This window comes from Chiloscyllium plagiosum, unplaced genomic scaffold, assembly GCF_037043375.1.
Source record: "Chiloscyllium plagiosum isolate Xiang-an unplaced genomic scaffold, Cpla_swu_hap1 HiC_scaffold_15, whole genome shotgun sequence".
NCBI classification, from domain to species: domain Eukaryota; kingdom Metazoa; phylum Chordata; class Chondrichthyes; order Orectolobiformes; family Hemiscylliidae; genus Chiloscyllium; species Chiloscyllium plagiosum.
In genome coordinates this window covers 416755-441329 of record NW_028270153.1, presented here as the reverse complement: position 1 = coordinate 441329, position 24575 = coordinate 416755, and the positions used below count along the sequence as shown (strand labels likewise).

Here is a 24575-nt window from a genome sequence, read left to right as displayed (position 1 = left end):
TGCAGATGACACCAAAATGGGAGGTGTAGTGGACAGTGAAGAGGGTTACCTCAGATTACAACAGGATCTTGACCAGATGGACCAATGGGCTGAGAAGTGGCAGATGAAGTTTAATTCAGACAAATGCGAGGTGCTGCATTTTGGGGAAGCAAATCTTAGCAGGACTTATACGCTTAATGCTAAGGTCCTAGGGAGTGTTGCTGAACAAAGAGACCTTGGAATGCAGGTTCATTACTCCTTGAAAGTGGATTCGCAGGTGGATAGGATAGTGAAGAAGACGTTTGGTATGCTTTCCTTTATTGGTCAGAGTATTGAGTACAGGAGTTGGGAGGTAATATTGCGGCTGTACAGGACATTGTTTAGGTCACTGTTGGAATATTGCATGCAGTTCTGGTCTCTTCCTATCGGAAAGATGTTATGAAACTTGAAAGGGTTCAGAAAAGATTTAGAAGGATGTTGCCAGGGTTGGAGGATTTGAGCTATAGGGAGAGGCTGAACAGGCTGGGGCTGTTTTCCCAGGAGCGTCGGAGGCTGAGGGGTGACCTTATAGAGGTTTACAAAATTATGAGGGGCATGGATAGGATAAATAGGCAAAGTCTTTTCCCTGGGGTTAGGGAGTCCAGAACTAGAGGGCATAGATTTAGGTTGAGAGGGGAAAGATATAAAAGAGACCTAAGGGCAACTTTTTCACGCAGAGGGTGGTACGTGTATGGAATGAGCTGCCAGAGGATGTGGTGAAGGCTGGTACAATTGCAACATTTAAGAGGCATTTGGATAGGTATATAAATAGGAAGGGTTTGGAGGGATATGGGTCGGTTGCTGGAGGTGGGACTAGATTGGGATGGGATATCTGGTCCGCATGAACGGGCTGGACTTAACCATACTTAACCAAGGAACTTTAAGGTAGTATCAAATTGAAACAAAAACATAATGTGGCAAAGGTTAGTGGTAAGCAGAGGATTGGTAACATTTAAAAAGCCAACACAAGAGGTCCAAAAATCTAATAAAGATGAAGAAAAAAAACTAGGAGGGCAAACTCGCAAGTAAAATAAAAACAGACAGTAAGAACTTCTTTAAAATTGAAGGATGAATCCAAATACAACACATGCCCCTTAGAAAATGAGCATAGTGAAATAATAAAATGACAGAGGAATTATATTAATACCTGTGATGCTGGGGTAGAAAGTACTATAGCCAAATTTGCAGATGACAACAAAATAGGATGTAGGTTGCAATGAAGAAATAAGAAAGTGAATATGGATAGGTTAGGTGAATGGGCCAGAATTTAACAAATGAAGGTGATTTATCACCTACATAGAGAAAAACTTCAGGGTACTTCACTGCAGAGGGATCTCTGTATCTGTGTGTCGTTGTGCATGAATTGCAGAGAAGTGGTATGCAGGTACAGCAGAAAATAAGACATACAAATGAAATTTTGGCATTTATTGCTGAATGAGTAGAGTATAAAAGTAGGGAAGTATTACTGCAACAAGGCATTAGTGAGACTGCACCTGGAGCATTATGTCCAATTTTGGTCCCTTTACTTGAGGAGGCATGTAATTGTATTGGAGGCAGTTCAGACAATGTTCACTAGACTGATTCCAGATATGAGAGGTTTATCTTATGAAGAGGGATTGAGTAGTTTAGACTCTGATGGGCCAGGAAGAGATGATCTTAATATGCTAGGGCCACGTAGTTAGACCCTTGCAATTAAGATTAAAGTATGGAGGTGATCAACTCACCAGTGGAAGCTTTGGTTAGGGAAGCTGTGACTTCTGAATGTTCACTCCAGAATAGAAACTATTCCATGAAATCCTTGCCTCAATATAGTTAATGTTACTTGCACACAGAGGGGCAGAGTGACCGTGCTGATGCTGGCAAAATGTCAATGAGGGCCAATCATTGGAATATTTTGCCTCCCATCTCTGACATTGAGAGTGTGGTGCTGGAAAAGCACAGCAGGTCAGGCAGCACCCGAGGAGCAGGAGAGTCAGTGTTTCTGGAATAAGCCCTTCATGCTGTTGATTCTCCTGCTCCTCGGATGCTGCTTAACCTGCTGTGCTTTTCCAGCACCACACTCTCAACTCTGATCTCCAGCATCTGCAGTCCTCACTTTCCCATCTCTGACAAGCAGGAGTCTGAACAGCTTCCATTCTCCCTTTCGAAATATCCTGTGGCTGTGTGAAGACCTTGAACTTCTATTTGACTGCTTCTGCTACTATTGTACCAGCACTCCTTCCTTGCAACCTCTTCCTCGTAGTGTGTAGCACTATTCAAATTCCCATGAATGAAAAAAGAAAGAAATAAAAGAAACTGAGAATAATGTTAGCCGGTTGGCTTAACTTCTGAAGTGGGGAGAATGCTTGAATCTATCATCAAGGAAGAAATAGTCAGGCATTTAGATAGAAATTGTCCTATTGGGTAGACGCAGCATGGTTCATGAAAGGCAGGTCATGCTTAACTAATTTATTTGAATTCTATGAAGATAGTACAAATGCGATGGACAACGAGGACCGAGTAGATGTGGTACATCTGGATTTCCAAAAGGCATTTGACAAGGTGTTGCACAAAAGGTTGCTGCATAAGATAAAGGTGCACGGCGTTACGGGCAATATATTAGCATGGATAGAGATTGGTTAACTAGCAGGAAGCAAAGAAGGGGGATAAATGAGTATTTTTCTGGTTGGCAATGAGTAACTAGTGGTGTTCCTCCGGCATCAGTGGTAGGACTGCAGTTGTTTATAATTTACATTAATGATTTGGAACTGAGGACCATGTGCAGCGTGTCAAAGTTTGTAGATGACAGTAAGATGAGTGATAGAGAAAAGTGTACAGAGGACTCTGAAAGTTTGCAGTGGCATATAGATAATTTAAGTGAGTGGGCAAAGGTCTGGCAGATGGAGTACAATGTTGGTAAATGTGAAGTCATCCACTTTGGTAGGAATTACAGTAAAAATGAGTATTATTTGAACAGTAAAAAAACCCAGCAAGCCGTTGTGCAGAGGGAACTGGGTGTCCTTGTGTGCATGAATTACAAAAGGTTGGTTTGCAGAGATAACAGGTAATTAAGAAGGCAAATGGAAGTTTGTCGTTCATTGCTAGAGGGATTGAGTTTAAAAGCACGGGGATTTTGTTGCAGCTGATGAGACCATACCTCGAGTGTGCAGTTTTAGATTAGATTAGATTACAGTGTGGAAACAGGCCCTTCGGCCCAACAAGTCCACACCGACCCACCGAAGCGAAACCCACCCATACCCCTACATTTACCCTACATTTACCCTAACACTACAGGCAATTTAGTATGGCCAATTCACCTGACCCTGCACATCTTTGGATGGTGGGAGGAAACCGGAGCACCCGGAGGAAACCCACACAGACACGGGGAGAACGATCTCCTTATTTGAGAGAGGATGTACTGGCACTGCAGTGGGTGCATAGGAGATTCACTAGGTTGATTCTGGAGTTGAGAGAAATCACTTATGAGGAGAAACTGAGTAAACTGGGATTATATTCATTGTAATTTAGAAGGATGGGGGGTAGTCTTATAGAAACATATAAAATTAAGAAGGGAATAAAGAAGGTAGAAGCAGGGAGGTTGTTTCCACTGGCAGGTGAAACTAGAACAAGAGGCATAGCCTCAAATTTAGAGGGAGCAGATTTAGAATTGAATTGAGGAAGAACTTCTTCACCCAAAGGGTTGTGAATCTAAGGAATTCCCTGCCCAGTGAAGTAGTTGAGGCTTCCTCATTGCATGTTTTTAAAGCTAAGGTGGATTTTTTTTAAACAGTAAAGGAATTAAGGGTTACGGTAAGAGAGTGGGTAAGTGGGTAAGTGGAACTGAGACCACAAGAAAATCAGTCATGATCTTATTGAATGGCTAAGCAGGCTGGAAAGGCCAGATGGCCTACTCCTGTTCCTGGTTCTTGTGTTCTTATGACTCAAAGAGGAGTCATATAAAGTTGCAAGAAAGAGTAACAAGCCTGTGGACCAGGAGCAGTTTAGAATTCAGCAGAGGAGGACCGTAAAGTCAATTAAGTGGGGAGAAATTGACCATGAGAGCAAACAATAAAAGACTTATAGGGATATAGATAGTTCAAGTGAGTGGACAAATGTCTGGCAGATGGAGTACAATGTTGATAAAGGCCCCTGACAGTCTTAAAAGGGTGAACGTATAATGGAGCACAAGGAAATGACAGAGAAATTAAACAAATATCTCTTTACAGAAGAAGACATAAAAAATGTTCCAAAATGCACTGGAGCGAAGGGTCTTATTGGGAAGGAGCAATTGAAGGAAATTAGTATTAGTAAAATAGTGCTGGCAAAATTAATGGGACTGAAAGCTGATAAATCTCCTGGCCTTGATAATAAAAGACATGGCTGTGGAGATAGTGGATACATTAGTTGTCATCTTCCAAACTTCTGTAGATTCTGGAACAATTCTGGTGAATTAGAAAGTGGCAAATGTAACCTCACGGTTTAAAAAAGGGGGTTAAAGAAGAAAATTGGGAATTGGTTAGCCTAAGATCAGGAAAAATGCTGGAGTCTATTATAAAGGCTGATGATGGCAAGCACTCAAGAAATACCAGTTGTACTATACAGACCCAACATGGATTTATGAAAGGGAAACTGTCTTCTTTTGTAGGTGTAACTAGTGGAATAGATAGGGAGAACCAGTGGATGTGATATAGTTGGATTTTCTGAAAGCTTTTATGTCCCACATACAGGTTATTGTACAAAACTAAAGCACATGGGATTGGGGTAATATACTGGCATGTATTGAGAATTGGTTAGCAGACAGGAAACAGAGTAGGAAGAAATGGGTTGCTTTTGGAATGGAAGGTGGTGATGAGTGGGTATTGCAGAGATCAGTGTGAGCCCCAGCTATTCACAATATACAGCAATAATCTGGATGAGGGACTCTAGTGGAACAGTTCCAAGTTTTCTGATGACACAAAACTAGATGGAAGTATGACTGATGAAGAAGGTGTAAAGAGGCTTAGGGTGATTTAGGTAGGTTTTGTGAGTGCATAAATATGCGTTAATGCAGTATAATATGGATGAATGTGAATTTGTCCATTTCGGTAGGATTGGGAAATGTTGGTGTACAAGTGGGCCTGGGTGGCCTTGTGCACTAGTCGCTGTAAACATGGAGGTGCGACATGTTAGATAGGATAGTGGTATGTTAGCCTTCATTACAAGACAGTTTGAGTACAGGAGCAAGGAAGTCTTAACTCCAGCTGGACAGGGCATTGCTGAGACCACACCTGGAGTATTGTGTGCAGTTTTAGTCTCCTTTCCTAAGGAAAGCTATAGTCATCATAGAGAAGGTGCAGTGAAGATTCACCAGACTGATACCTGGGATGGTAGGACTATCCTATGAGGAGTGGTTGGGTTGACGAGGTCTGTATTCACTGGAGTTTAGAAGAATGAGAGTATAAAATAGATAAAAAGGTAAAAACAAGGACTGCAGATGGTGGAAACCAGAGTTTAGATTAGAGTGGTGCTGGAAAAGCACAGCAGGTCAGGCAGCATCTGAGGAGCAGGAAAATCGACATTTTGGCAAAATCGACATTTCCCTTCATCAGGAATAGCGGCAGGGAGCCTTCATGGTGGAGAGATAAATGAGAGGGGTGTGGGGATGGGGAGAAAGTAGCATAGAGTACAATAGGTGAATGGGGGTGGGGATGGAAGTGATAGGTCAGAGAGGAGGGTGGGGGAAGGGAGCAAAGAGTACAATGGGTGAATGGGGTTGGGGATGAAGGTGATAGGTCAGAGAGGAGGGTGGAGTGGATAGGTGGAAAGGAAGATAGGCAGGTAGGACAGGTCATGAGAGCGGTGCTGAGCTGGAAGGTTGGAGCTGGGGTGAGGTGCGGGAAAGGGAAATGAGGAAACTGGTGAAATCCACATTGATGCCATGGGGTTGAAGTGTAAAATAGATGTACAAAGTTCTGACAGACAAGGACAGATTGCATGCAGGGATGAGGTTTCCTGAGACTGGGGTGTTCAGAACTGGAGTCCACAGTCTCAGAATATGCAGTAAATTATTTTGGACTGAGGTGAGGGGAAATTCCTTCACTCTAAGTGTGGCTAACCTCAGAAATTTTCAACCACAGAAGGCTGTGGAGGATGAGTCATTGAATAGCCTAATACTGTTCCCAGTTTCTATGTATTTAGCACACTATTGTCTGTTTTCTTCCTAGTATTTTGTTTTTGAATTCCAAGAGCCACCAGCTGTCCTGTTTGATAAAATAATTGAAATTAAAGTAAGTATGAACTGTTACTACCAATAATATTTAATATTTATATACTAACCAAAGATTTTGATTTGAGATAATTACAAAAGGCAAATGAACTAAAGTGATCCACTGTACTCAACAAACTTTGTAATCCAGTTTATTATCAAACCTGCCAATAAGAGGGGTGTAGTTGTTATCTGGCATGCCTACTTCCAGCTGGCTCAAGACTCTCAGATGCTTCCCTCTTATCTCTCTCTAGATGATGACCTCGACACCAAACGTCAGGCTGTTGTTTCCAGGACTGTCACTAACCTCATCTCCTTTGGAAATCCCCCCTCCACAACTTCCTATTTCATAGGCCCTCAACACCACACAATCCGATTCTATCTTCTTCCCAAAATCCACAAACAGGACTGTTTTGGCAGAACCATCATACTCCTACACCCCAAACATATTTCGTCCTATTTTGAACCTTCTGTTTCTCCCCTCATTAAGTATCTTCCCATTTGCACATATGATTTTCTCATGCTTTACATTGGTTCCAAACTTTCCAGTTTCCTGGCCCTACCTGCCTCCTCTTCACCGTGGATATGTAGTTCCCCTGCATGTCTATCTCTTACTAGGATAGTCTGAAGCTGTGGCTAGCTGTAATCTGCATGAGTCCTAGTGATGCCTGTCTGTGAAGTATATGGATGATTCCTTATTCCTGTCCTGCTCAGAGTGTCTCCCACAACTCTCTCTCAGGTACATTGATGATGTCAATGGTGCTGCTTCCTGCTCTTGTCCAAAATTAGAAACATTAACAAATTTTGTTTCCAATTTTCATCATTCTGTCACCTTCACCTGCTCCAGCACTGACTTTCCCATTCTTTTCCTTGACTTCTCTTTTTCCATTTCTAGTGTGAGGAAGTCCATCAATATCCATACCAAACCTACAGTTCCCGCAGTTACTTTGATTGCAGTTCCTCAGACCCTGTTCCTGTGAGGATTCCACTCTCATTTTCCCAGTTTCTCTGTCTCTGTCGCATCTGTTCCAATCATGCCCCCTTCCACTGCGGTGTCTCTGACATGACCTTGTTTTTGTTTGACTAAGGACTCTACCCATTGTGATTGATAGGACCCTCAAACATGTCCAATTCATTTCCTGCCCTCACCCTTTTTCCTCCCTCAAAGAACAACAATAGGGTTCCCCTTGTCCTCATTTTTACTCCACTAGTCTCTGTCATTTAAGAATCATCCTCAGCCATTTTCATCACCTCCAGCAGGATGCCACCACCAAACACATCTTTCCTTCCCCTCCACTGTCAGCATTTCAAAGGGACTGTTTCCTCTGTGGTCCACTCCTCCATCACTCCAAGCACTTCCTCATTCTCCCATAGCACTTCTGATGAAATTGCGGAATGTGTAATAATTGCCCCTTCACTCCCTCCCTCCAGAACCCTAAGCACACCTTCCAGGTGAACACTGCTCATCCCCTATGGTAGGATGATAGCTTTGTGGTTAGCATTGCTGCCTCACGGCACTAAGGATCCGGGTTCAATTCCACCCTTGGGAACTGCATTCTCCCCATGTTTAGGTTGTATGTTTGCTCACAGAGCTGGTAGGTTTGCTCTCAGATGTCTCGTCACCATGCTAGGTAACATCATCAGTGAGCCTCCGTTGAAGTGCTGGTGTTCTGTCCTGCTTTCTATTTATGTGTCTTGGTCTGTTAAGGTGGGTGATATAATTTCCAGTTCTTTTTGTCAGGGGTTGGTAAATGGGGTACAAATCGTTGCGTTTATTGATGGAGTTCCGATTTGAATGCCAGGCCTCTAGGAATTCCCATGTGTGTCTCTGTTTAGCCTGTCCTAGGATGGATGTTTTGAGGAGACCTTGTTGCAAAACAATTGGGATGAGGAATCCTGGCAAATGTTACCCTCCTTAAAGCAACACTGCAATAAGTGATTGTCACTATTATTGATTCCCAAACAAGACCAGGACTTCTGATGTTTTGCTTCTGATTGTGTCAAGATTACAATTTAAACAGTGTTATTGATTTGTAAACCAGTGTGAACGTGTTGGTCCAAGAATCCGGGGCACTATTAAGGCTGAAACTGTAAGAACTTGGTTAAGTTAAGTACTATTCTACAATATTGTGCAGTAAACCCCAGATATGTCTGAGGGAAAAGATGAGGCTGCTAAGGATTTTCACAGTTTACAGTTATTGTGACAGAATGAGCTTGAATAGAAACAGTAGAAACAATTTGTTTAACCTAATTTTGATTGTGCTCTAGGCTATTCATGCAAAAAAAATTCCATTCACTGGAGTTCAGCTGGGAACATTCAAGATTGATGCAGGGACTGTCTATCAACAGCCTGGTAAATAGATACATTTGTACATCAGTGCTACTTTATTAATGAGAGAGTTACAATCTTCTTTTTGATATAAATGTCCTTCTTCTGTGGTTCCCTATGTTACTCGATTCTGAAAACAACTGGACTTCCTACCACCTCATACACTTCCAACAAGGACACACAGAGCTCTCAGTCTTTCATTGGCTGGGGTGGAGCATTCTGCATATATGCAGAAGGACCCATGCAAACTCGGAATTCACACAGAGGCTCAACTTGCTTTGTTACTCTGATTTTATTGGCTTCTGTTCTTAATCTAAGTCCACTAATGTTGGACAGTCTGTTCCCCTTATTTCATGCACAGAGGCTCAACTTGCATTAGCATTGAATTCCCACTTTGCTTTATCATTCAAATGAATTAAAGTTCCATTTTGTTTTAGAGGAAGAAATGATTTTAAGTTATTCTAGTAACTTGAATGATGCCTCCCCTACCTCCAGGATCATATATAAGAACATAATTTGGGACATAAAAACTCGGAACAGGAGGAGGCCATTCAGTGCCTCAAGCCTTCTCCGCCATTGAATATTATCTCACCTTGGCCTCAACTTCACTTTCATACCCACTCTTCATAACACTGCAACCCATGGCTGATTAAAAATTTGTTTGTCTCCTCCTTAAATTTACTCATCCAGCGTACTCTGGGGTAGTCAATTCCACAGATTCATGACCCCTTGAGAGAAGTAATTTCTCCTTATCTCTGTTTTAAATTTGCTACTCATTTTCCTAAAACTGTAACCCCTCATTCTAGATTGCCCCACAGAAGGAAATACCCTCTTTGCATCTACTTTGTCGGTCCCCTTTAGCATCTGAAATAACTCAAAGAACGTAGAACAAGGTTAGGTGAATTGGCCATGCTAAATTGCCCATAGTGTTCATGGGTGTGTAGGTTAGGTACATTAGTCATGGGTAAATGTAGAGTAATAGGTTTTGGGTGGGATACTCTTCAAAGGGTCAGTGTGGACTTGTTGGGCCAAGGGGCCTGTTTCCATACTGTAGGGATTCTATGATTCAAAGAACAATACAGCACAGGAACAGGCCTTTTGGCCCTCCAAGCCGAGGCTGACACATTTTGCCCTTCCATTCTAAAACTGTTTTCACTTACATGATCCATATCCTTCTATTCACTCCCTGTTCATGTATTTGTCCAGGTGCTTCATGAATGCTTCTACCACCTCCTCTGGTAATGTGTTCCAGGCACTCACCACACTTTGTGTGAACAATTTGCCTCACACATCTCTTTTAAACTTCCCTCCTTGCACTTTGAACATGTGTCCCCTAGTAATTGACCCCTCCACTCTGGGAAAAAGCCTCATACGTTCCATTCTATCCATGCCATTCACAACCTTATAAACTTCTATTAGGTTGCCCCCCCTCAACCTTCTGTGTTCCAGTAAAAACAAACCTAGTCTAGCCAACCTTTCTTTATAGTTAAAATCTCTCATATCAGGCAACATCCTGGTAAACCTTTTCTGTACCCTTTCCAAAGCACCAACATACTTCTGATGGTGTGGTGACCAGAATTTTATGCAATATTTCAAGTGTGGCCTGACTAAAGTTCTATAAAGCTACAGCATAACTTGTCTATCCTTATACTCAATGCCCCTTCCAATGAAGGCAAGCATGCCATGAAGCCTTTTTTAATAACTCATCTACCTGCGCAGCACGTTCAGTGATCTGTAGACATGCACACCCAGATCCCTCTGTATATCAAAACTCCTAAGGGTTCTGAGATTCACTGTATGATCTCCACTGTACTTGACCTTACAAATTGCATCACCTCACATTTGTCTGGATTAAACTCTATCTGCCATTTTCTGCCCATGCCTCCAGCTCATCGATATCCTGCTGTATCCTCTGACAATCCTCCTCACTAGCTGCAACTCCATCAATCTTTGTCTCGTCCACAAACTTACTAATTAGACCAGCTAAAGTTTCCTCCAAATCATGATTATAGATCTCGAACAGCAGACCCCAGCACTGATCCGTGTGGAACACCACTAGTCTCCATTCCGAAAAGCATACTTCCACTACTACTTTCTGTCTCCTATGACTGTCAGTCCTGTATCCATTTTGCCAGCTCATCCGATACCATGTGATTTCACCTTTTGTACCAATCTGCCATGAGGGACCTTGTCAAAGGCTTTACTGAAGTCCATGTAGACAACATCAACCACATTTCTCTCATCAATCATCTTTGTCACCTCCACAAAAACTCGATCAACCTTCCCTGCACACAACCATGCTGTCTATCACTAATAAGTTCATTTGCTTCTAAATGCAAATAGATCTTGTGCATTATACTATAAGATATAGGAGCAGAAATTAGGACATTCAGCCCATTGAGTCCGCCCTGCCATTCAATCATGACTAATAGGATTTTCAACCCCATTTTCCTGCTTACTCCCCATAATCTTTGGTCTCCTTGGCAATCAATAACTTATCTATTTCTGCTTTAAATATACTCAATGACCTGGAGTCCATAGCCTTCTGTGGCAATGAATTCCACAGATTCATCACTCTCTGGCTACATAAGTGTCCTCTTATTTCCATTCCAAAGGGTCTTCTCTTTACTCTAAGGCTGTACCATCAGGTCCTCATCTCTCCAGCCAATGGAAACATCTTCCCAACATCCACTTTGTTCAGGCCATTCAGTATTCTGTAAGTTTCTATCAGATTCCTCCTCATCCTTCTAAACTCCATCGAGTATAGCCCCAGAGTCTTCAAATGTTCCTCAGATATTAAACTTTTCATTCCTGGGATCATTCTCGTGAACCTCCGCTGGACCAGCTCCAGGGCCAATACATCTGTCCTGAGGTATGGGGCCCAAAATTGCTCACAATACTCTAAATGTGGTCTGACAGAGCTTTATAAAGCCTCAGAAGTACATCCCTGTTTTTATATTTTAGTCCTCTTTAGATGATAACAAAGTTGTATTTGCCATCCTAATTACTGACTCAACCTGCAAGTTTACCTTAAGAGAAACTTAGACTAGGACTTCCAAGTCCCTTTACACTTCCAAATTCTGAATTTTCTCCCCTTTAGAAAATAGTCCATGCCTCTATTCTTCTTACCAAATTGCATGACTTCACACTTTTCCACATTTTATTTCATCTGCCACTTCTTTGCCTATTCTCCTAACCTGCCCAAGTCTTTCTGCAGCCATCCTGCCTCTTCCATACTAGCTGCTCCTCCACCTGTATTGTGTCACCTGCAAAGTTAGCCAAAATGCCCTCAGTTCCTTCATCCAGATCATTAATGAATAAAGTGAAAAGTTGTGGTCCCAACACTGACTCTTGTGGAACACCACTAGTCACTGGCTTTCATCCTGTGAAGGACCCTTTCATCCCCACTCTCTGCCTTCTGCCAGACAGCCAATCTTCTATCCATGCTAGTACCTGATGTCTGTCATTATGCACCTTCAGCAACCTCCTGTACAGCACCCGATCAAAGGCCTTCTAGTAAGTCCAGATAGATAACGTCCATTGGATCTCCCTGGTCTAACCTGCTGAACACTTCCTCAAAGAATTCTAATAGATTTGACAGGCATGACTTCCCCTTCATGAAGCTATGCTGACTTTGCCCTATTTTACCATGCACCTCCAAGTACAGGGGAACCTTGATTATCCAAACGAGATGGGTGGGAACTATTTTGTTCGGATAATTGATTATTCAGTTAATCGATTAAATGCCTTTCCTCTGGGGCTCGGAATTTTTAAGTCTGCTCCCCGTTCAGGAGACTGCAGCACACCCCGTGCAGCAGCACACAGCCCGCAAGCCCCCGCCCCCAGCACACAGCGCGCGAGCTATCATCCCCAGCCGCAGCCCGCCCCCAACCTGGTCCAACGCTACTCCTCCACCCTCCAGCACAAAGTACATGATCCCCCGTCCCCAACGCGCAGCCCACGCCCCCAACCCAGTCCAACACCGCCCCCCAGAACACAGCACGCAAGCCCCCGCCTCCTGCCCGCCCACCAACCCCATCTAACACCGCCCCCTGCCTGCTTCCCCAAACCCATCCAACCCCGTCCCTGCCTCCCCACTCCGTCCAACCTCACCCCCGCTCACCCCATCCAACACCGCCCCACCGCCTGCCCCCAACCTCCCAATCCCGTCCAACACTGCCCCCCCCCCCCCCCCCTTTCCCACGCACCCCCGCCCTTTCTCCGGGCCAGCCGGACTGTACACCAACAACAAGACTGCTGCTGCTGCGTGCACACACACACAATTTTTTGACCGGTTCCATTTTTGCCCTGTACAGGACAATGTTGGAGAGATTATCTGGGGAAGTGGGGTTTAGGATACACCCCTTTGTAGAACTCCAGGGAAAGTGTGGGGAGAGAGAGGGAAAGTCAGTCATTTAGATATGGTGCCTGTTTAATCACTGTAAACGAAAGATATGATCTCTGTTTGAAACACATCTTTGATGTAATGTTTCTATTGGGACCTCAAGATCTCCTTCAGATAATTTGATTTTCGGATAATTGGTATTCAGATAATCGAGGTTCCTCTGTATTCAGAAATCTCATCCTTCACAATGGACTCCAAAATCTTGCCAATAGCTAATCGGCCTATAATTTCCCATCTTTTGCCTTTCTCCCTTACAATTGTTACATTAGCAATTTTCCAGTCCTCTGGGACATTCCCTGACTCAATGATACCTGAAAGATCACTACTAAAGCCTCCACTATTGCTTCAGCTGTCTCCTTCAGAACTCTAGGGTGTAGCTTACCTGGTCCAGGTGATTTATTCACTTTCAGACCTTCTCGCACCTTCTCCTTGGTGATGGGTCACTGTACTCATCTCTGCCCCAAGACTCTGTTGAATTTTTGGGATATTGCTCATGTCTTCCACCATGAAGACTGACACAAAGTTCCTCAGCCATTTCTTTACTCCCCATTACTACCTCTCCAGCATCATTTTCCAGTGGCCCAATGTCCACTTTTGTCTCTCCTTTGCCCTTTATATATCTAAAGAAACTCTTGCACCCTTGCCTAATATCACCAGCTAGCTTACCCTCATATTTAATCTTCTCCCTCTTTATTTCCTTCTTTGTTGTCCTCTAATGGTCTTTGTAGGCTTCCTAATCCTCTGGTTTCCCACTGTCCTTCACCACATTATATGCTTTGTCTTTTGCTTTTATGCTGTCCCTGACTCCCCTGGTCAGCCCTGGTTGCCTCATCCTCCCTTTAGTATGCTTCTTTTTCCTTTGGGATGAATTTTTGCTGCGTCTCTTGAATTACTCCCAGAATCTTTCCAATAATATCCCTACCACCGAAGTGAGACTCTCAGGCCTGTAATTTCCAGGATAATCCCTTCTACCCTTAAAGTCATAGAATCAAAGAGATGTACAGCATGGAATAGACCCTTCGGTCCAACTCGCCCATACTGACCAGATATCCTAACTTAATCTAGTCCCATTTGCTAGCACTTGGCCCATATCCCTTTAAACCCTTTCTATTCACATACCATTCAGATACCTTTTAAATGTTGTAATTGTACCAGCCTCCACCACTTCCTCTGGCAGCTCATTCCATACACACACCACTCTCTTCGTGAGAACGTTGCCCCTTAGGTCCCTTTTAAATCTTTCCCCTCTCACCCTAAACCTATGCCTTCTAGGTCTGGACTCCCTCCAACCCAGGGAAAAGATATTGTCTATCTACCCTATCCATGCTCCTCATGATTTTATAAACTTCTATAAGGTCATGCCTCAGCCACCGATGCTCCAGGGTAAACAGCTCCATCTTATTCAGCTCTCCCTCCCCCACCCCATATCTCAAATCCTCCAACCCTGGCAACATCCTTGTAAATCTTTTCTGAACCCTTTCAAGTTTCACAACATCCTTCTTAAACAAAGGGACAGCATTAATCAACTCAATTAAACCTCCTCTCATTCTTGTAAACTCCAGAGAAAATAGACCTAAGCTGCTCAATCTCTCTTTGTAAGGCAAACCTCTCATCTCTGGAATCAATTCAATGTGTCTCCTTTGAATTATCTTCAATGCAACAAGATCTCTTCTCAAGTACAGGACCAAAACTTTATGCAATACGCCAGGTGCAATCTCACTAATGCCTTGTTTAGTTTCAGTAACACTTCCCTATTTTTATACTTTATTCCTTTAGTAATAAATATCTAAACTCCAGTTGCCTTCCTTTTTACCAGCTGTACCTGCATTATAATTTTCTTCAATTCATGCACAAGTACACTCAAATCCCTCTGTCCTGAAGTACTCTAAAGTTTCTCTCCATTTATATAACAAGCTGCCTTTCTATTCCTCCAACTAAAATGGATAACCTCATAATCATAGAATCCCTACAGTGTGGAAGCAGGCCACTTGGTCCATTGAGTCCACACTGACTCTCCAGGGAGCATCCCACCTAAACCCACCCCGTCCTTGTAGCCCTGCATTTCCATAGCCCTGCAACCCATCTAACCTACACATCCCCCTGAACACTATGAGCAATTTAGCATGGCCCATCACCTAACCTGCACATCTTTGGATTGTGGGAGGAAACTGAAGCACCTGGGGAAAACCCAAGCAGACATGGGGAGAATGTGCAAACTCCACAGACAGTCACCCAAGAATCGAAACCGGGTCCCTGGCTTTGTGAGGCAACATTGCTAATCACTGAATTTTGGTCCATTCACCAAATTTATCTGTATTCATGTGTAAATGTCTTATTTCTTCATTGCAACTTTCTTTCCCACTTATTTTAGTGTCATTTGCAAATTTGACTACAGTACTTTCTATCCCAGCATCCATACTATTTATATATATTATAAACAGTTGGGGCTTAAGAACCAAACTCTGTTCCAGCGCACTAGTTAAAGCTTGCCAATCAGAAAAAGACCCATTTGTCTCAACTCTCTGCTTCCTGTTGGTTAGTTAGTCCTCTATCCAAGTTAGCAAATTACCCCTGACCCCATACCTTATTAAATGCCTTCTGGAAGTCCAGATATACTATAAATATGGGATCTCCATTATTCACTTTGCTAGTTATATCTTCAAAGTACTGTAGCAAATTAGTCAAATGTGATTTACCCTTGCTGAAACCATGCTAACTCTGATGATTGTATTTTGACTTTGCAAATTATTGCTTCCTTAATAATTGATTCTAACAATTTCCTAACCATAAAATCCCTACAGTATGGTAATAGGTCATTCAGCCCAACACATCCATACTGACCCTCCAAACAACATCCCACCCAGACCCATCACCCGACCCTTTCTCTGTAATCCTGCATTTCCCATGACTAACACACCTAACCAATGTATCCCTGAATACTATGGGCATTTTAGCATCCACCTAACCTGCACACCTTTGGACTGTGGGAAGAAACCAAAGCAGCCAGCGGAAACCAGCGCAAACACAGGCAGAATATGTAAACTTCACACAGACAGTCACCCGAGGGTGGAATTGAACCCAGGTCCCTGACATTGCTAACGACTGAGCCACAGTGCCACCCTGAACATGAGTTAAACTCACTGGTCTATAGTTTTCTACTTTCTGCTTCCCTTTTTGAATAAGGATATATTTGTACTTCATAGTTTCTCCACGCACCCTCTTAATCTTTTTGTATCTATTGTTCTTTTTATAAATATAGCATAACTTTCTCGGTTGATAATTGCTAACTATCTTATATTGCTAATAATTACTGATAATTGCTAACTATATTGCTAACTATATGGAGTTCAACCCTGTCAAGTGTGAGGTTGTCCATTTTGGAAGGACAAATAAGAATGCGGAATACAGGGTTAACGGTAGGGTTCTTAGTAAGGTGGAGGAGCAGAGGGAATTTGGGGTCTATGTTCATAGATGTTTGAAAGTTGCCACTCAGGTGGATAGAGCTTGTAAGAAGGCCTATGGTGTATTAGCGTTCATTAGCAGAGGGATTGAATTCAAGAGTCGTGAGGTGATGTTGCAGCTGTACAGGATCTTGGTAAGGCCACATTTGGAGTACTGTGTGCAGTTCTGGTCGCCTCACTTTAGGAAAGATGTGGAAGCTTTGGAGAGGGTGCAGAGAAGATTTACCAGGATGTTGCCTGGAATGGAGAATCGGTCGTACGAGGATAGGTTGAGAGTGCTAGGCCTTTTCTCATTGGAACGGCGAAGGATGAGGGGTGACTTGATAGAGGTTTATAAGATGATCAGGGGAATAGATAGAGTAGACAGTCAGAGACTTTTTCCCCGGGTACAACAGAGTGTTACAAGGGGACATAAATTTAAGGTGAAGGGTGGAAGGTATAGGGGGGATGTCAGGGGTAGGTTCTTTACCCAGAGAGGGGTGGGGGAATGCGCTGCCTGGGGGAGTGGCAGAGTCAGAATCATTGGTGACCTTTAAGCGGCAATTGGATAGGTACATGGATAGGTGCTTAAGCTAGGACAAATGTTCGGCACAACATCGTGGGCCAAAGGGCCTGTTCTGTGCTGTATTGTTCTACGTTCTATCTTGTCATGAGAGTAAATAGATTACACGGATATATTTGTTTCAATCCTTTCCATAAACTTTAAACCTTTATTAAGTTCATCACAGAGTCTTCCTTTTGTAAAGTACCTGGAATAATTTTTTGCTTCTTCACTTGCCATCTTGTCAGGGCAAATGATAACTTTAATATTGAAATCATAACAATGTCGTAGCTTGTTGCCATTTTCTTTTGTCAATAAAATATCATCAGAAAATTATTAAACCTTCTCTTTGTTTTATCAGATCACAAGTTTTTTCAGAAATGGGCAACTCTAACTGACCCTAAAGATACAAAAGGTGGCATAAAAGGATTTGTAAAATGTACAATTACTGTCATGGGGAAAGGAGATTTACAAGGCTGTCTCCCTGTCACTAGTCAGGATGAAGATGTTGAAAAGTAAGTGAAAAATAGGATAAATATGGTTGCTTTGAGAATGCTATATCATGCAGGAAGCAGATTGGGAATGTGGAAATCTATGGGGTTGATTGAATCAATTTTTCAGAGACCTGGCACAGCTAAAATAGATTGGTAAATCTTAATCTCGTAAGACTCTATAAACTCAGCAGCCAATCAATTGTTTGTTTATCTCAGTTAACACAGCACCTTGTGGGTACGGGTTTGGGGGTTGGTGGGGGTGTCAAGAGGGGCCTCTTGGTTCTGCGATTGGTCAAATAAACACTAGCAGCTCAGTCTGATTCAGCAAGATTTAACAATTTATTACAACGCCAGGCATAGGTTATCCAGCAACACAGGGGTTGAGCACCTCTGTGTACCCTGGAAAAGCTGTGCACTTTAGCTTAAAACACAGGCAACTTTTATAGGTCTCTTAATAAACAGAACAACCTTAATTGCAAAATTAATCCAATAAAATGGCAAATAGCCATAAAATTGAGCCAATGATTTTCCCTGGAAACTTATTTTGTACATTTTTATCTCTCCGCACTTGTGTCTACAAGGCCAGCTAGGATACTTTAATAATGCCATATCTTGTTTAGTTAATTCATACTATGAACAGGCATTGTTTGCTAATCTCTTTCAATTAGTTCAGGAATGCAGTTTTCAGCAGAGTTAGATGCCGTTATAAGCAAAATTGTTAATTTGCTCCGAGAAGCCATTTTGCTATTATTTTATGTTACTTGCATTAAGAAGCCATTTTATAATTAGTAAAAGCATGCATTAAATAGTTGCTCCTGACAACAGCCTAAATCCAGATTTTAGATCCTCAAACTGACCTCAGTACCTGACTGTTGGAGGGGAAGGGTCAAAAGTGTGGTGCTGGAAAAGCATAGCTGGTCAGACAACTTCCAAGGAGCAGGAGAGTTGACGTTTTGATCATAAGCTCTTCATCAGGAATGGGTCGATATTTCAAGCATAAGCTTTTCATCAGGAATGGTCGACGCTTTGAGCATAAGCTCTTCATCAGAATTTCCAGCACCACACATTTTGACTCTGATCTCCAGCATCTGCAGTCCTCACTTTCTCCCTGTTGGAAGGGAAGAAGTGGCTAGAGAGTGACACCTGCTGATCACTAATCATATTTGATTAATGGATGTATATGTTGGTGATTGGGCTCAAGGAAGTTTGTCTGTGTTGTTAAGTATCACATACTTTGTTTAGATTGTTGACATGATGTTATAAAGCAGAGTCGACCCCTCCCCCCCTCTGAGAACTAAAGCTGAACACTCAGAGAGGAGCGCCTTGCCCTGAAATCTGTAAAAAGAATGTGAAATGTGGTGTGACCTGCTAGTGGTTAAATAAAATAAATCCCTGACACTCACTTTAAAATAAACAAGTACAATTTATTTATCTAACTCTAACAGAAAACAAATTAACTAAACTATTGATAAACTAAATAAAATCCTTTTAACTACTAAAGCAAGATTCTAATGGTATGTTGTTCCAATAAATATAAGAGGTAAAAACAATGACTGCAGATGCTGGAAACCAGATTCTGGATCAGTGGTGCTGGAAGAGCACAGCAGTTCAGGCAGCATCCGATGAGCAGCAAAATCGACGTTTCGGGCAAAAGCCCTTCATCAGGAATAAAGGCAGAGAGCCTGAAGCGTGGAGAGATAAGCTAGAGGAGGTTGGGGGTGGGGAGAAAGTAGCATAGAGTACAATAGGTGAGTGGGGGAGGAGATGAAGGTGATAGGTCAGGGAGGAGAGGGTGGAGTGGATAGGTGGAAAAGGAGCTAGGCAGGTCGGACAAGTCCGGACAAGTCAAGGGGACAGTGCGGAGCTGGAAGTTTGAAACTAGGATGAGGTGGGGGAAGGGGAAATGAGGAAGCTGTTGAAGTCCACATTGATGCCCTGGGGTTGAAGTGTTCCAAGGCGGAAGATGAGGCGTTCTTCCTCCAGGCGTCTAGTGGTGAGGGAGCGGTGGTGAAGGAGGCCCAGGACCTTCATGTCCTCGGCAGAGTGGGAGGGGGAGTTGAAATGTTGGGCCACGGGGCGGTTTGGTTGATTGGTGCGGGTGTCTCGGAGATGTTCCCTAAAGCACCAATATAAGCCCCACTCATATAAGAAAAATAGAATTTAGTCTCTCGAAGCCTGGTTACGTGTCTTCCAGAATGTTCTGTGCCTTCTCCATTTTTTTTCTGTCAGGAATGCCTTCTTCATCATTGACATTGTTGTTATTTAGATGGTGCTTTCTCAAATACATAGATGAGGCTGTGAGGGTAGCGATTCTCTCTTGAGACCTAAGGGCCATTAGCTCTGGTGGATGGCAGCTAGCTCTGGGGTCTTTGTCCAACTCCCCCTTTCTTTTATACCCTTGATGACATATCAATATTTCTTCCAATAAGATTGGTCCTACATTGTCAAAACCATCAGATTTAATTTTAATAGGTTTTTGGTATCTAAGTGCCTGGTTGAAACTGATTGACTAAATTTAAAAAAAACCCGTTGTCTTGGTAAAAACTGCTGCTTGGCCTGTTAACTGTTCGGCATTTTGATACAAATGTTTCAGTTCGGGCTTTCTGTGTACCTGCAAACCTCCAACCTGCTGCTCACAGACATACATTTTAATCTCTAAGCACAGGAAAAAAATCATCTTTTAAAGGGACCACACCATACTTTCAGCCCAAGCATTTTACAATTTCATGAAGACCAAATTCTAACTTGCTGCCTCCCAATCTAGAATTACTCCACCCAACTTCACAACAATGATATCAGCTGGGTGTGACATCAGAGAACAATTATTAGCCAATGAGAGTGAATGCTGATCAACTAAGGATGGAATGTTTCAAAGAGAAGCCTTGTTTCTATATAGTAAGCCATTTCTGAAGCTACTGCCTTAGAGTTGCTATTTGGGATTAATGAGAATAATCTGAATCGCAGTGAGGAACAAAAGCCATTCCTTCCTCTCAAGCAGAGCTCACCCTGGGATGTGGGGAGTGGAAGGGAATAGTGCAGAATCCAGGATAACAGTGACTTATTCTGCTCTAGGGATGGTTCTGTTTATCAACTGAATTCCTCAGGCCTTTACTTCCAACCACAATAGAATGGCCTAAACGATAAGCCAGCTTGCTAACATTTTTAGCTTGCACGTAACCTTGTTTTATCAGGCATGAGCAGCTTCAGTGTGTGGTTTGAGTAGAGCCATAGAGTCATAGAGATGTACAGCATGGAAACAGACCCTTCGGTCCAACCCGTCCATGCCGACCAGATATCCCAACCCAATCTAGTCTCACCTGCCAGCACCCGACCCAATATCCCTCCAAACCCTTCCTATTCGTATACCCATCCAAATGCCTTTTAAATGTTGCAATTGTACCAGCCTCCACCACTTCCTCTGGCAGCTCATTCCATACACATACCACCCTCTGAGTGAAAAAGTTGCCCCTTTGGTCCTTTCTATATCTTTCCCCTCTCATCATAAACCTATGCCTTCTAGTTTTGGACTCCCCGACCCCAGGGAAAAGACTTTGCCTATTTATCCTATCCATGCCCCTCATAATGTTGTAAACCTCTATAAGGTCACCCCTCAGCCTTCGATGCTCCAGGGAAAACAGCCCCAGCCTGTTCAGCCTCTCCCCATAGCTCAAATTCTCCAACCCTGGTAACATCCTTGTAAATCTTTTCTGAACCCTTTCAAGTTTCACAACATCTTCCCAACAGGAAGGAGACCAGAATTGCACACAATATTCTAACAGCGGCCTAACCAATGTCCTGTACAGCCGCAACATGACCTCCCAACTCCTGCACTCAATACTCTGACCAATAAAATAAGCATACCAAATGCCTACTTCACTATCCTATCTACCTGCGATTCCACTTTCAGGGAGCTATGAACTTGCACTCCAAGGTCTCTTTGTTCAGCAACACTCTCTAGGACCTTACCATTAAATGTATAAGTCCTGCTATGATTTGCTTTCTCAAAATGCAGTACCTTGCATTTATCTGAATTAAACTCCATCTGCCACTTCTCAGCCCATTGGCCCATCTGATCACGATCCTCTTGTAATCTAAGGTAACCTTCTTCACTGCCCGCTACACCTCCAATTTTGGTGTCATCTGCAAAGTTACTAACTATACCTCTTATGCTTGCATCCAAATCATTTATGTAAATGACAAAAAGTAGAGGACCCAGCACCGATCCTTGTGGCACTCCACTGGTCACAGGCCTCCAGTCTGAAAAACAACCCTCCACCACCACCCTCTGACTTCTACCTTTGAGCCAGTTCTGTATCCAACTGGCGAGTTCTCCCTGTATTCCATGAGATCTAACCTTGCTAACCAGTCTCCCATGGGGAACCTTGTCGAACGCCTTACTGAAATCCATATAGATCACATCTACCGCTTTGCCCTCATCAATCCTCTTTACTTCTTCAAAAAACTCAATCAAGTTTGTGAGACATGATTGCCCACACATAAAACCATGTTGACGATCCCTAATCAGTCCTTGCCTTTCCAAATACATGTACATCCTGTCCCTCAGGATTCCCTCCGACAACTTGCCCACACCGACGTCAGGCTCACTGGTCTATAGTTCCCTGGCTTGTCCTTACTACCCTTCTAAAGAGTGGCACCACGTTAGCCAACCTCCAGTCTTCTGGCACCTCACCTGTGACTATCAATGGAATTACTTTAAATTATATTGTTTAGTGTTGGTGACACTAAATTGCACAATTAAAGCACTCTTAATGCTCGAACTATTCACAAATAGAAATAGTTCAGAAAATGGAGAGAAAGCAGGAGATTTGGCTCAAAATTTGGTCAAAAGATGGACTTTGAGAACATGATTGGAGTTTAAGATGGGAAGACTGGTGAGAGCAGCAAGACACATGTAAACTTTACCACCAATATTGTGGTGATGTGGGTCAGAAAAGGAGCAAAAGGTTATCAAAGGGAATGTAACGTTGGAGGTGGTATCAGAGATGGGTGAGGTGAGGCCACGGAAAAATTTGAGTATGCGAATGAGGTTTGAGATGTAATGTGATGAGGACAGGGAGCTTGGTTGCTCAGTATGAATGGGGTAATAGGTTAATGAAACTAATGGAGGGATGGAGTATGGTGAGCTATTGGAATAATGGGAGATACAGAATGAACTAGTTCTGGATGAAGAAGTGAACAGAAAGGGGATGAAGTCAATATCAAAGGAGTGAAATTGTATCAGGAGTTGAAAATGATAGTTTGAGGTTTTCTCAAGGAGAGGGTTTATCAATTTTTTCAATCCCTGTACGGGTTCTACTGTATGGGAAGTGATACTATATCAGTAAGGTGAGTGAAGAAATCCATAGCATCCCTTCAGTAAATTCTTACCTGGTGTTTAGTCAAGACTTACCTGTGGTCAAAATTGAACCGATGACTGGTTATATCTCAATAACATGCAATTATAATAATATCTTTGAGTATAAAAAATAAACATAAGGCTAAAACCTGATCAGAAGACCATAAGACATTGGAGCAGAAGAAGACCATTCAGCCTATAATGCCTGCTTTGCTGTTCAGTGAGATCATGGCTGATCTGATGTTCCTCAATACTACTTTCCTGCCTTTTCCCCATAATTCTTGATTCTTTTACTGATAAAAAAGCCTGTCTATCTCAGCCTTGAATGTACTTAATATCCCAGACTCTATATGCCCCTGTGATAAAGAATTCCACAGATTCACTGCCTTCTCAGAGAAGAAATCCTTCCTCATTTCTGTCTTAAATTGTCAATCCCTTACTCTGAGATTATGCCCTCTTGTCCAAGATTCTCCAAAAAGAGGAAATAACCTTTCTGCATCTACCCTGTCAAAGGGACAGTAATAATTCCATGTCAGGGAGCAAAGTTGCATTTAAGAGTATTTCTCAATTTAAGCAGTCACAGTCTCAGTGACACTGCATCTACATTCCATTTTTTTAAATGTTTTAAGTAACAAAATAATCATCTTACAGCACAGGGCTTTGAGACCATAACCCTGAGATTGAAAGCTTCATGAGCTCACTTGACTGTGTAGGAATTTGCTCCTTAAAGTCTCTCCAGCACAGGCTTTAAGAAATCTGAAATAAAAACAGAAAGTACTGGAGAACCTCAGCATGTCTGGCAGCAGTCTGTGGAGACAGAAATGGAGTTGATCTTTCGAGTTCCTTATGATACTTCTGTGAAGATTAGACTTGAAATATAAACTATTTCTCTTTCCACAGATGCTGCCAAACCTGCTGAAACATTCTCCAGCTTTCTTTGTTTAGATTTCCAGCATTTGGATTATTTGCTCTTAAACAATGTTCACATTCTGTTTTTAGTGTGACAATTTTTTTGTCATACCTTCATGTTTAATTTGTTCTTCTAAGGATCTAGAAATCTTGAATATCTAATTTCTTGAAGAATTCTTTACTCTAGTTCATTTAACCAGTCTCCAGGTCTTGGTTAATCTCAGAAGATCATAAGAACTAGGAGCAAGAATGGACCATTTGGTCCCTTGAGCCTGCTCTACCATTCAGTATGATCATGGTTGATTTGATTGTAGCTTAAACTCCATTTTACTGCCTGTCCCACAAAACTCTTGACTCCTTTGTCAATTAAAAATCTATCTAACTCAGATTTAGATACGTTCATAGCCTAGCTCCAGAGAATTCACTGAGAAAAGGTCCTTACTCGTCCTCAAAGATATTAATCACTAAGCCTCTATTTATTTCTGCTTTGGTAGGTTCATGCATTATGATGCTGCCACTCTATTTTGTTTTCTCGCTAAGAAACATCTGATTGTGTTATAGGAATCTTCTACTTCCAAAACAAATGCCAGCTGAGAGACCTTGGGCAAAGTTCTTCATCAAAGTGTATAAAGCGGAAGATCTCCCCAGTATGAATTCAGGAATAATGGGAAGCTTCTCAAAAATTCTTGGAGAGCATAAAGTTTTCATTGATCCTTACGTTCAAGTTAGCTTTGCGGGACAGCAGGTAAACATTTTAAATATATTCGAGGCCATCATTACTTGTCTTTTATTTTTCTCACTTTTAGTTTTGTATCTGTGAGTTCAAGTTAAGAATTTAA

At 42.4% G+C, this 24575-nt stretch overlaps 1 protein-coding gene across 2 annotated transcripts in view; it reads left to right on the top strand.

Annotated features, from left to right (window-relative positions):
* fer1l4 (fer-1 like family member 4) overlaps window positions 1-24575 on the top strand; it is a 368573-nt gene that overhangs the window by 56500 nt on the left and 287498 nt on the right. For both annotated transcript variants that reach the window (XM_087994630.1, XM_087994631.1), the window contains exons 10-13: window positions 6201-6263; window positions 8510-8594; window positions 17339-17492; window positions 24298-24481. In XM_087994630.1, coding sequence (XP_087850756.1) covers window positions 6201-6263; window positions 8510-8594; window positions 17339-17492; window positions 24298-24481 — 486 coding nt within the window. The remainder of the gene's footprint in view (window positions 1-6200; window positions 6264-8509; window positions 8595-17338; window positions 17493-24297; window positions 24482-24575) is intronic.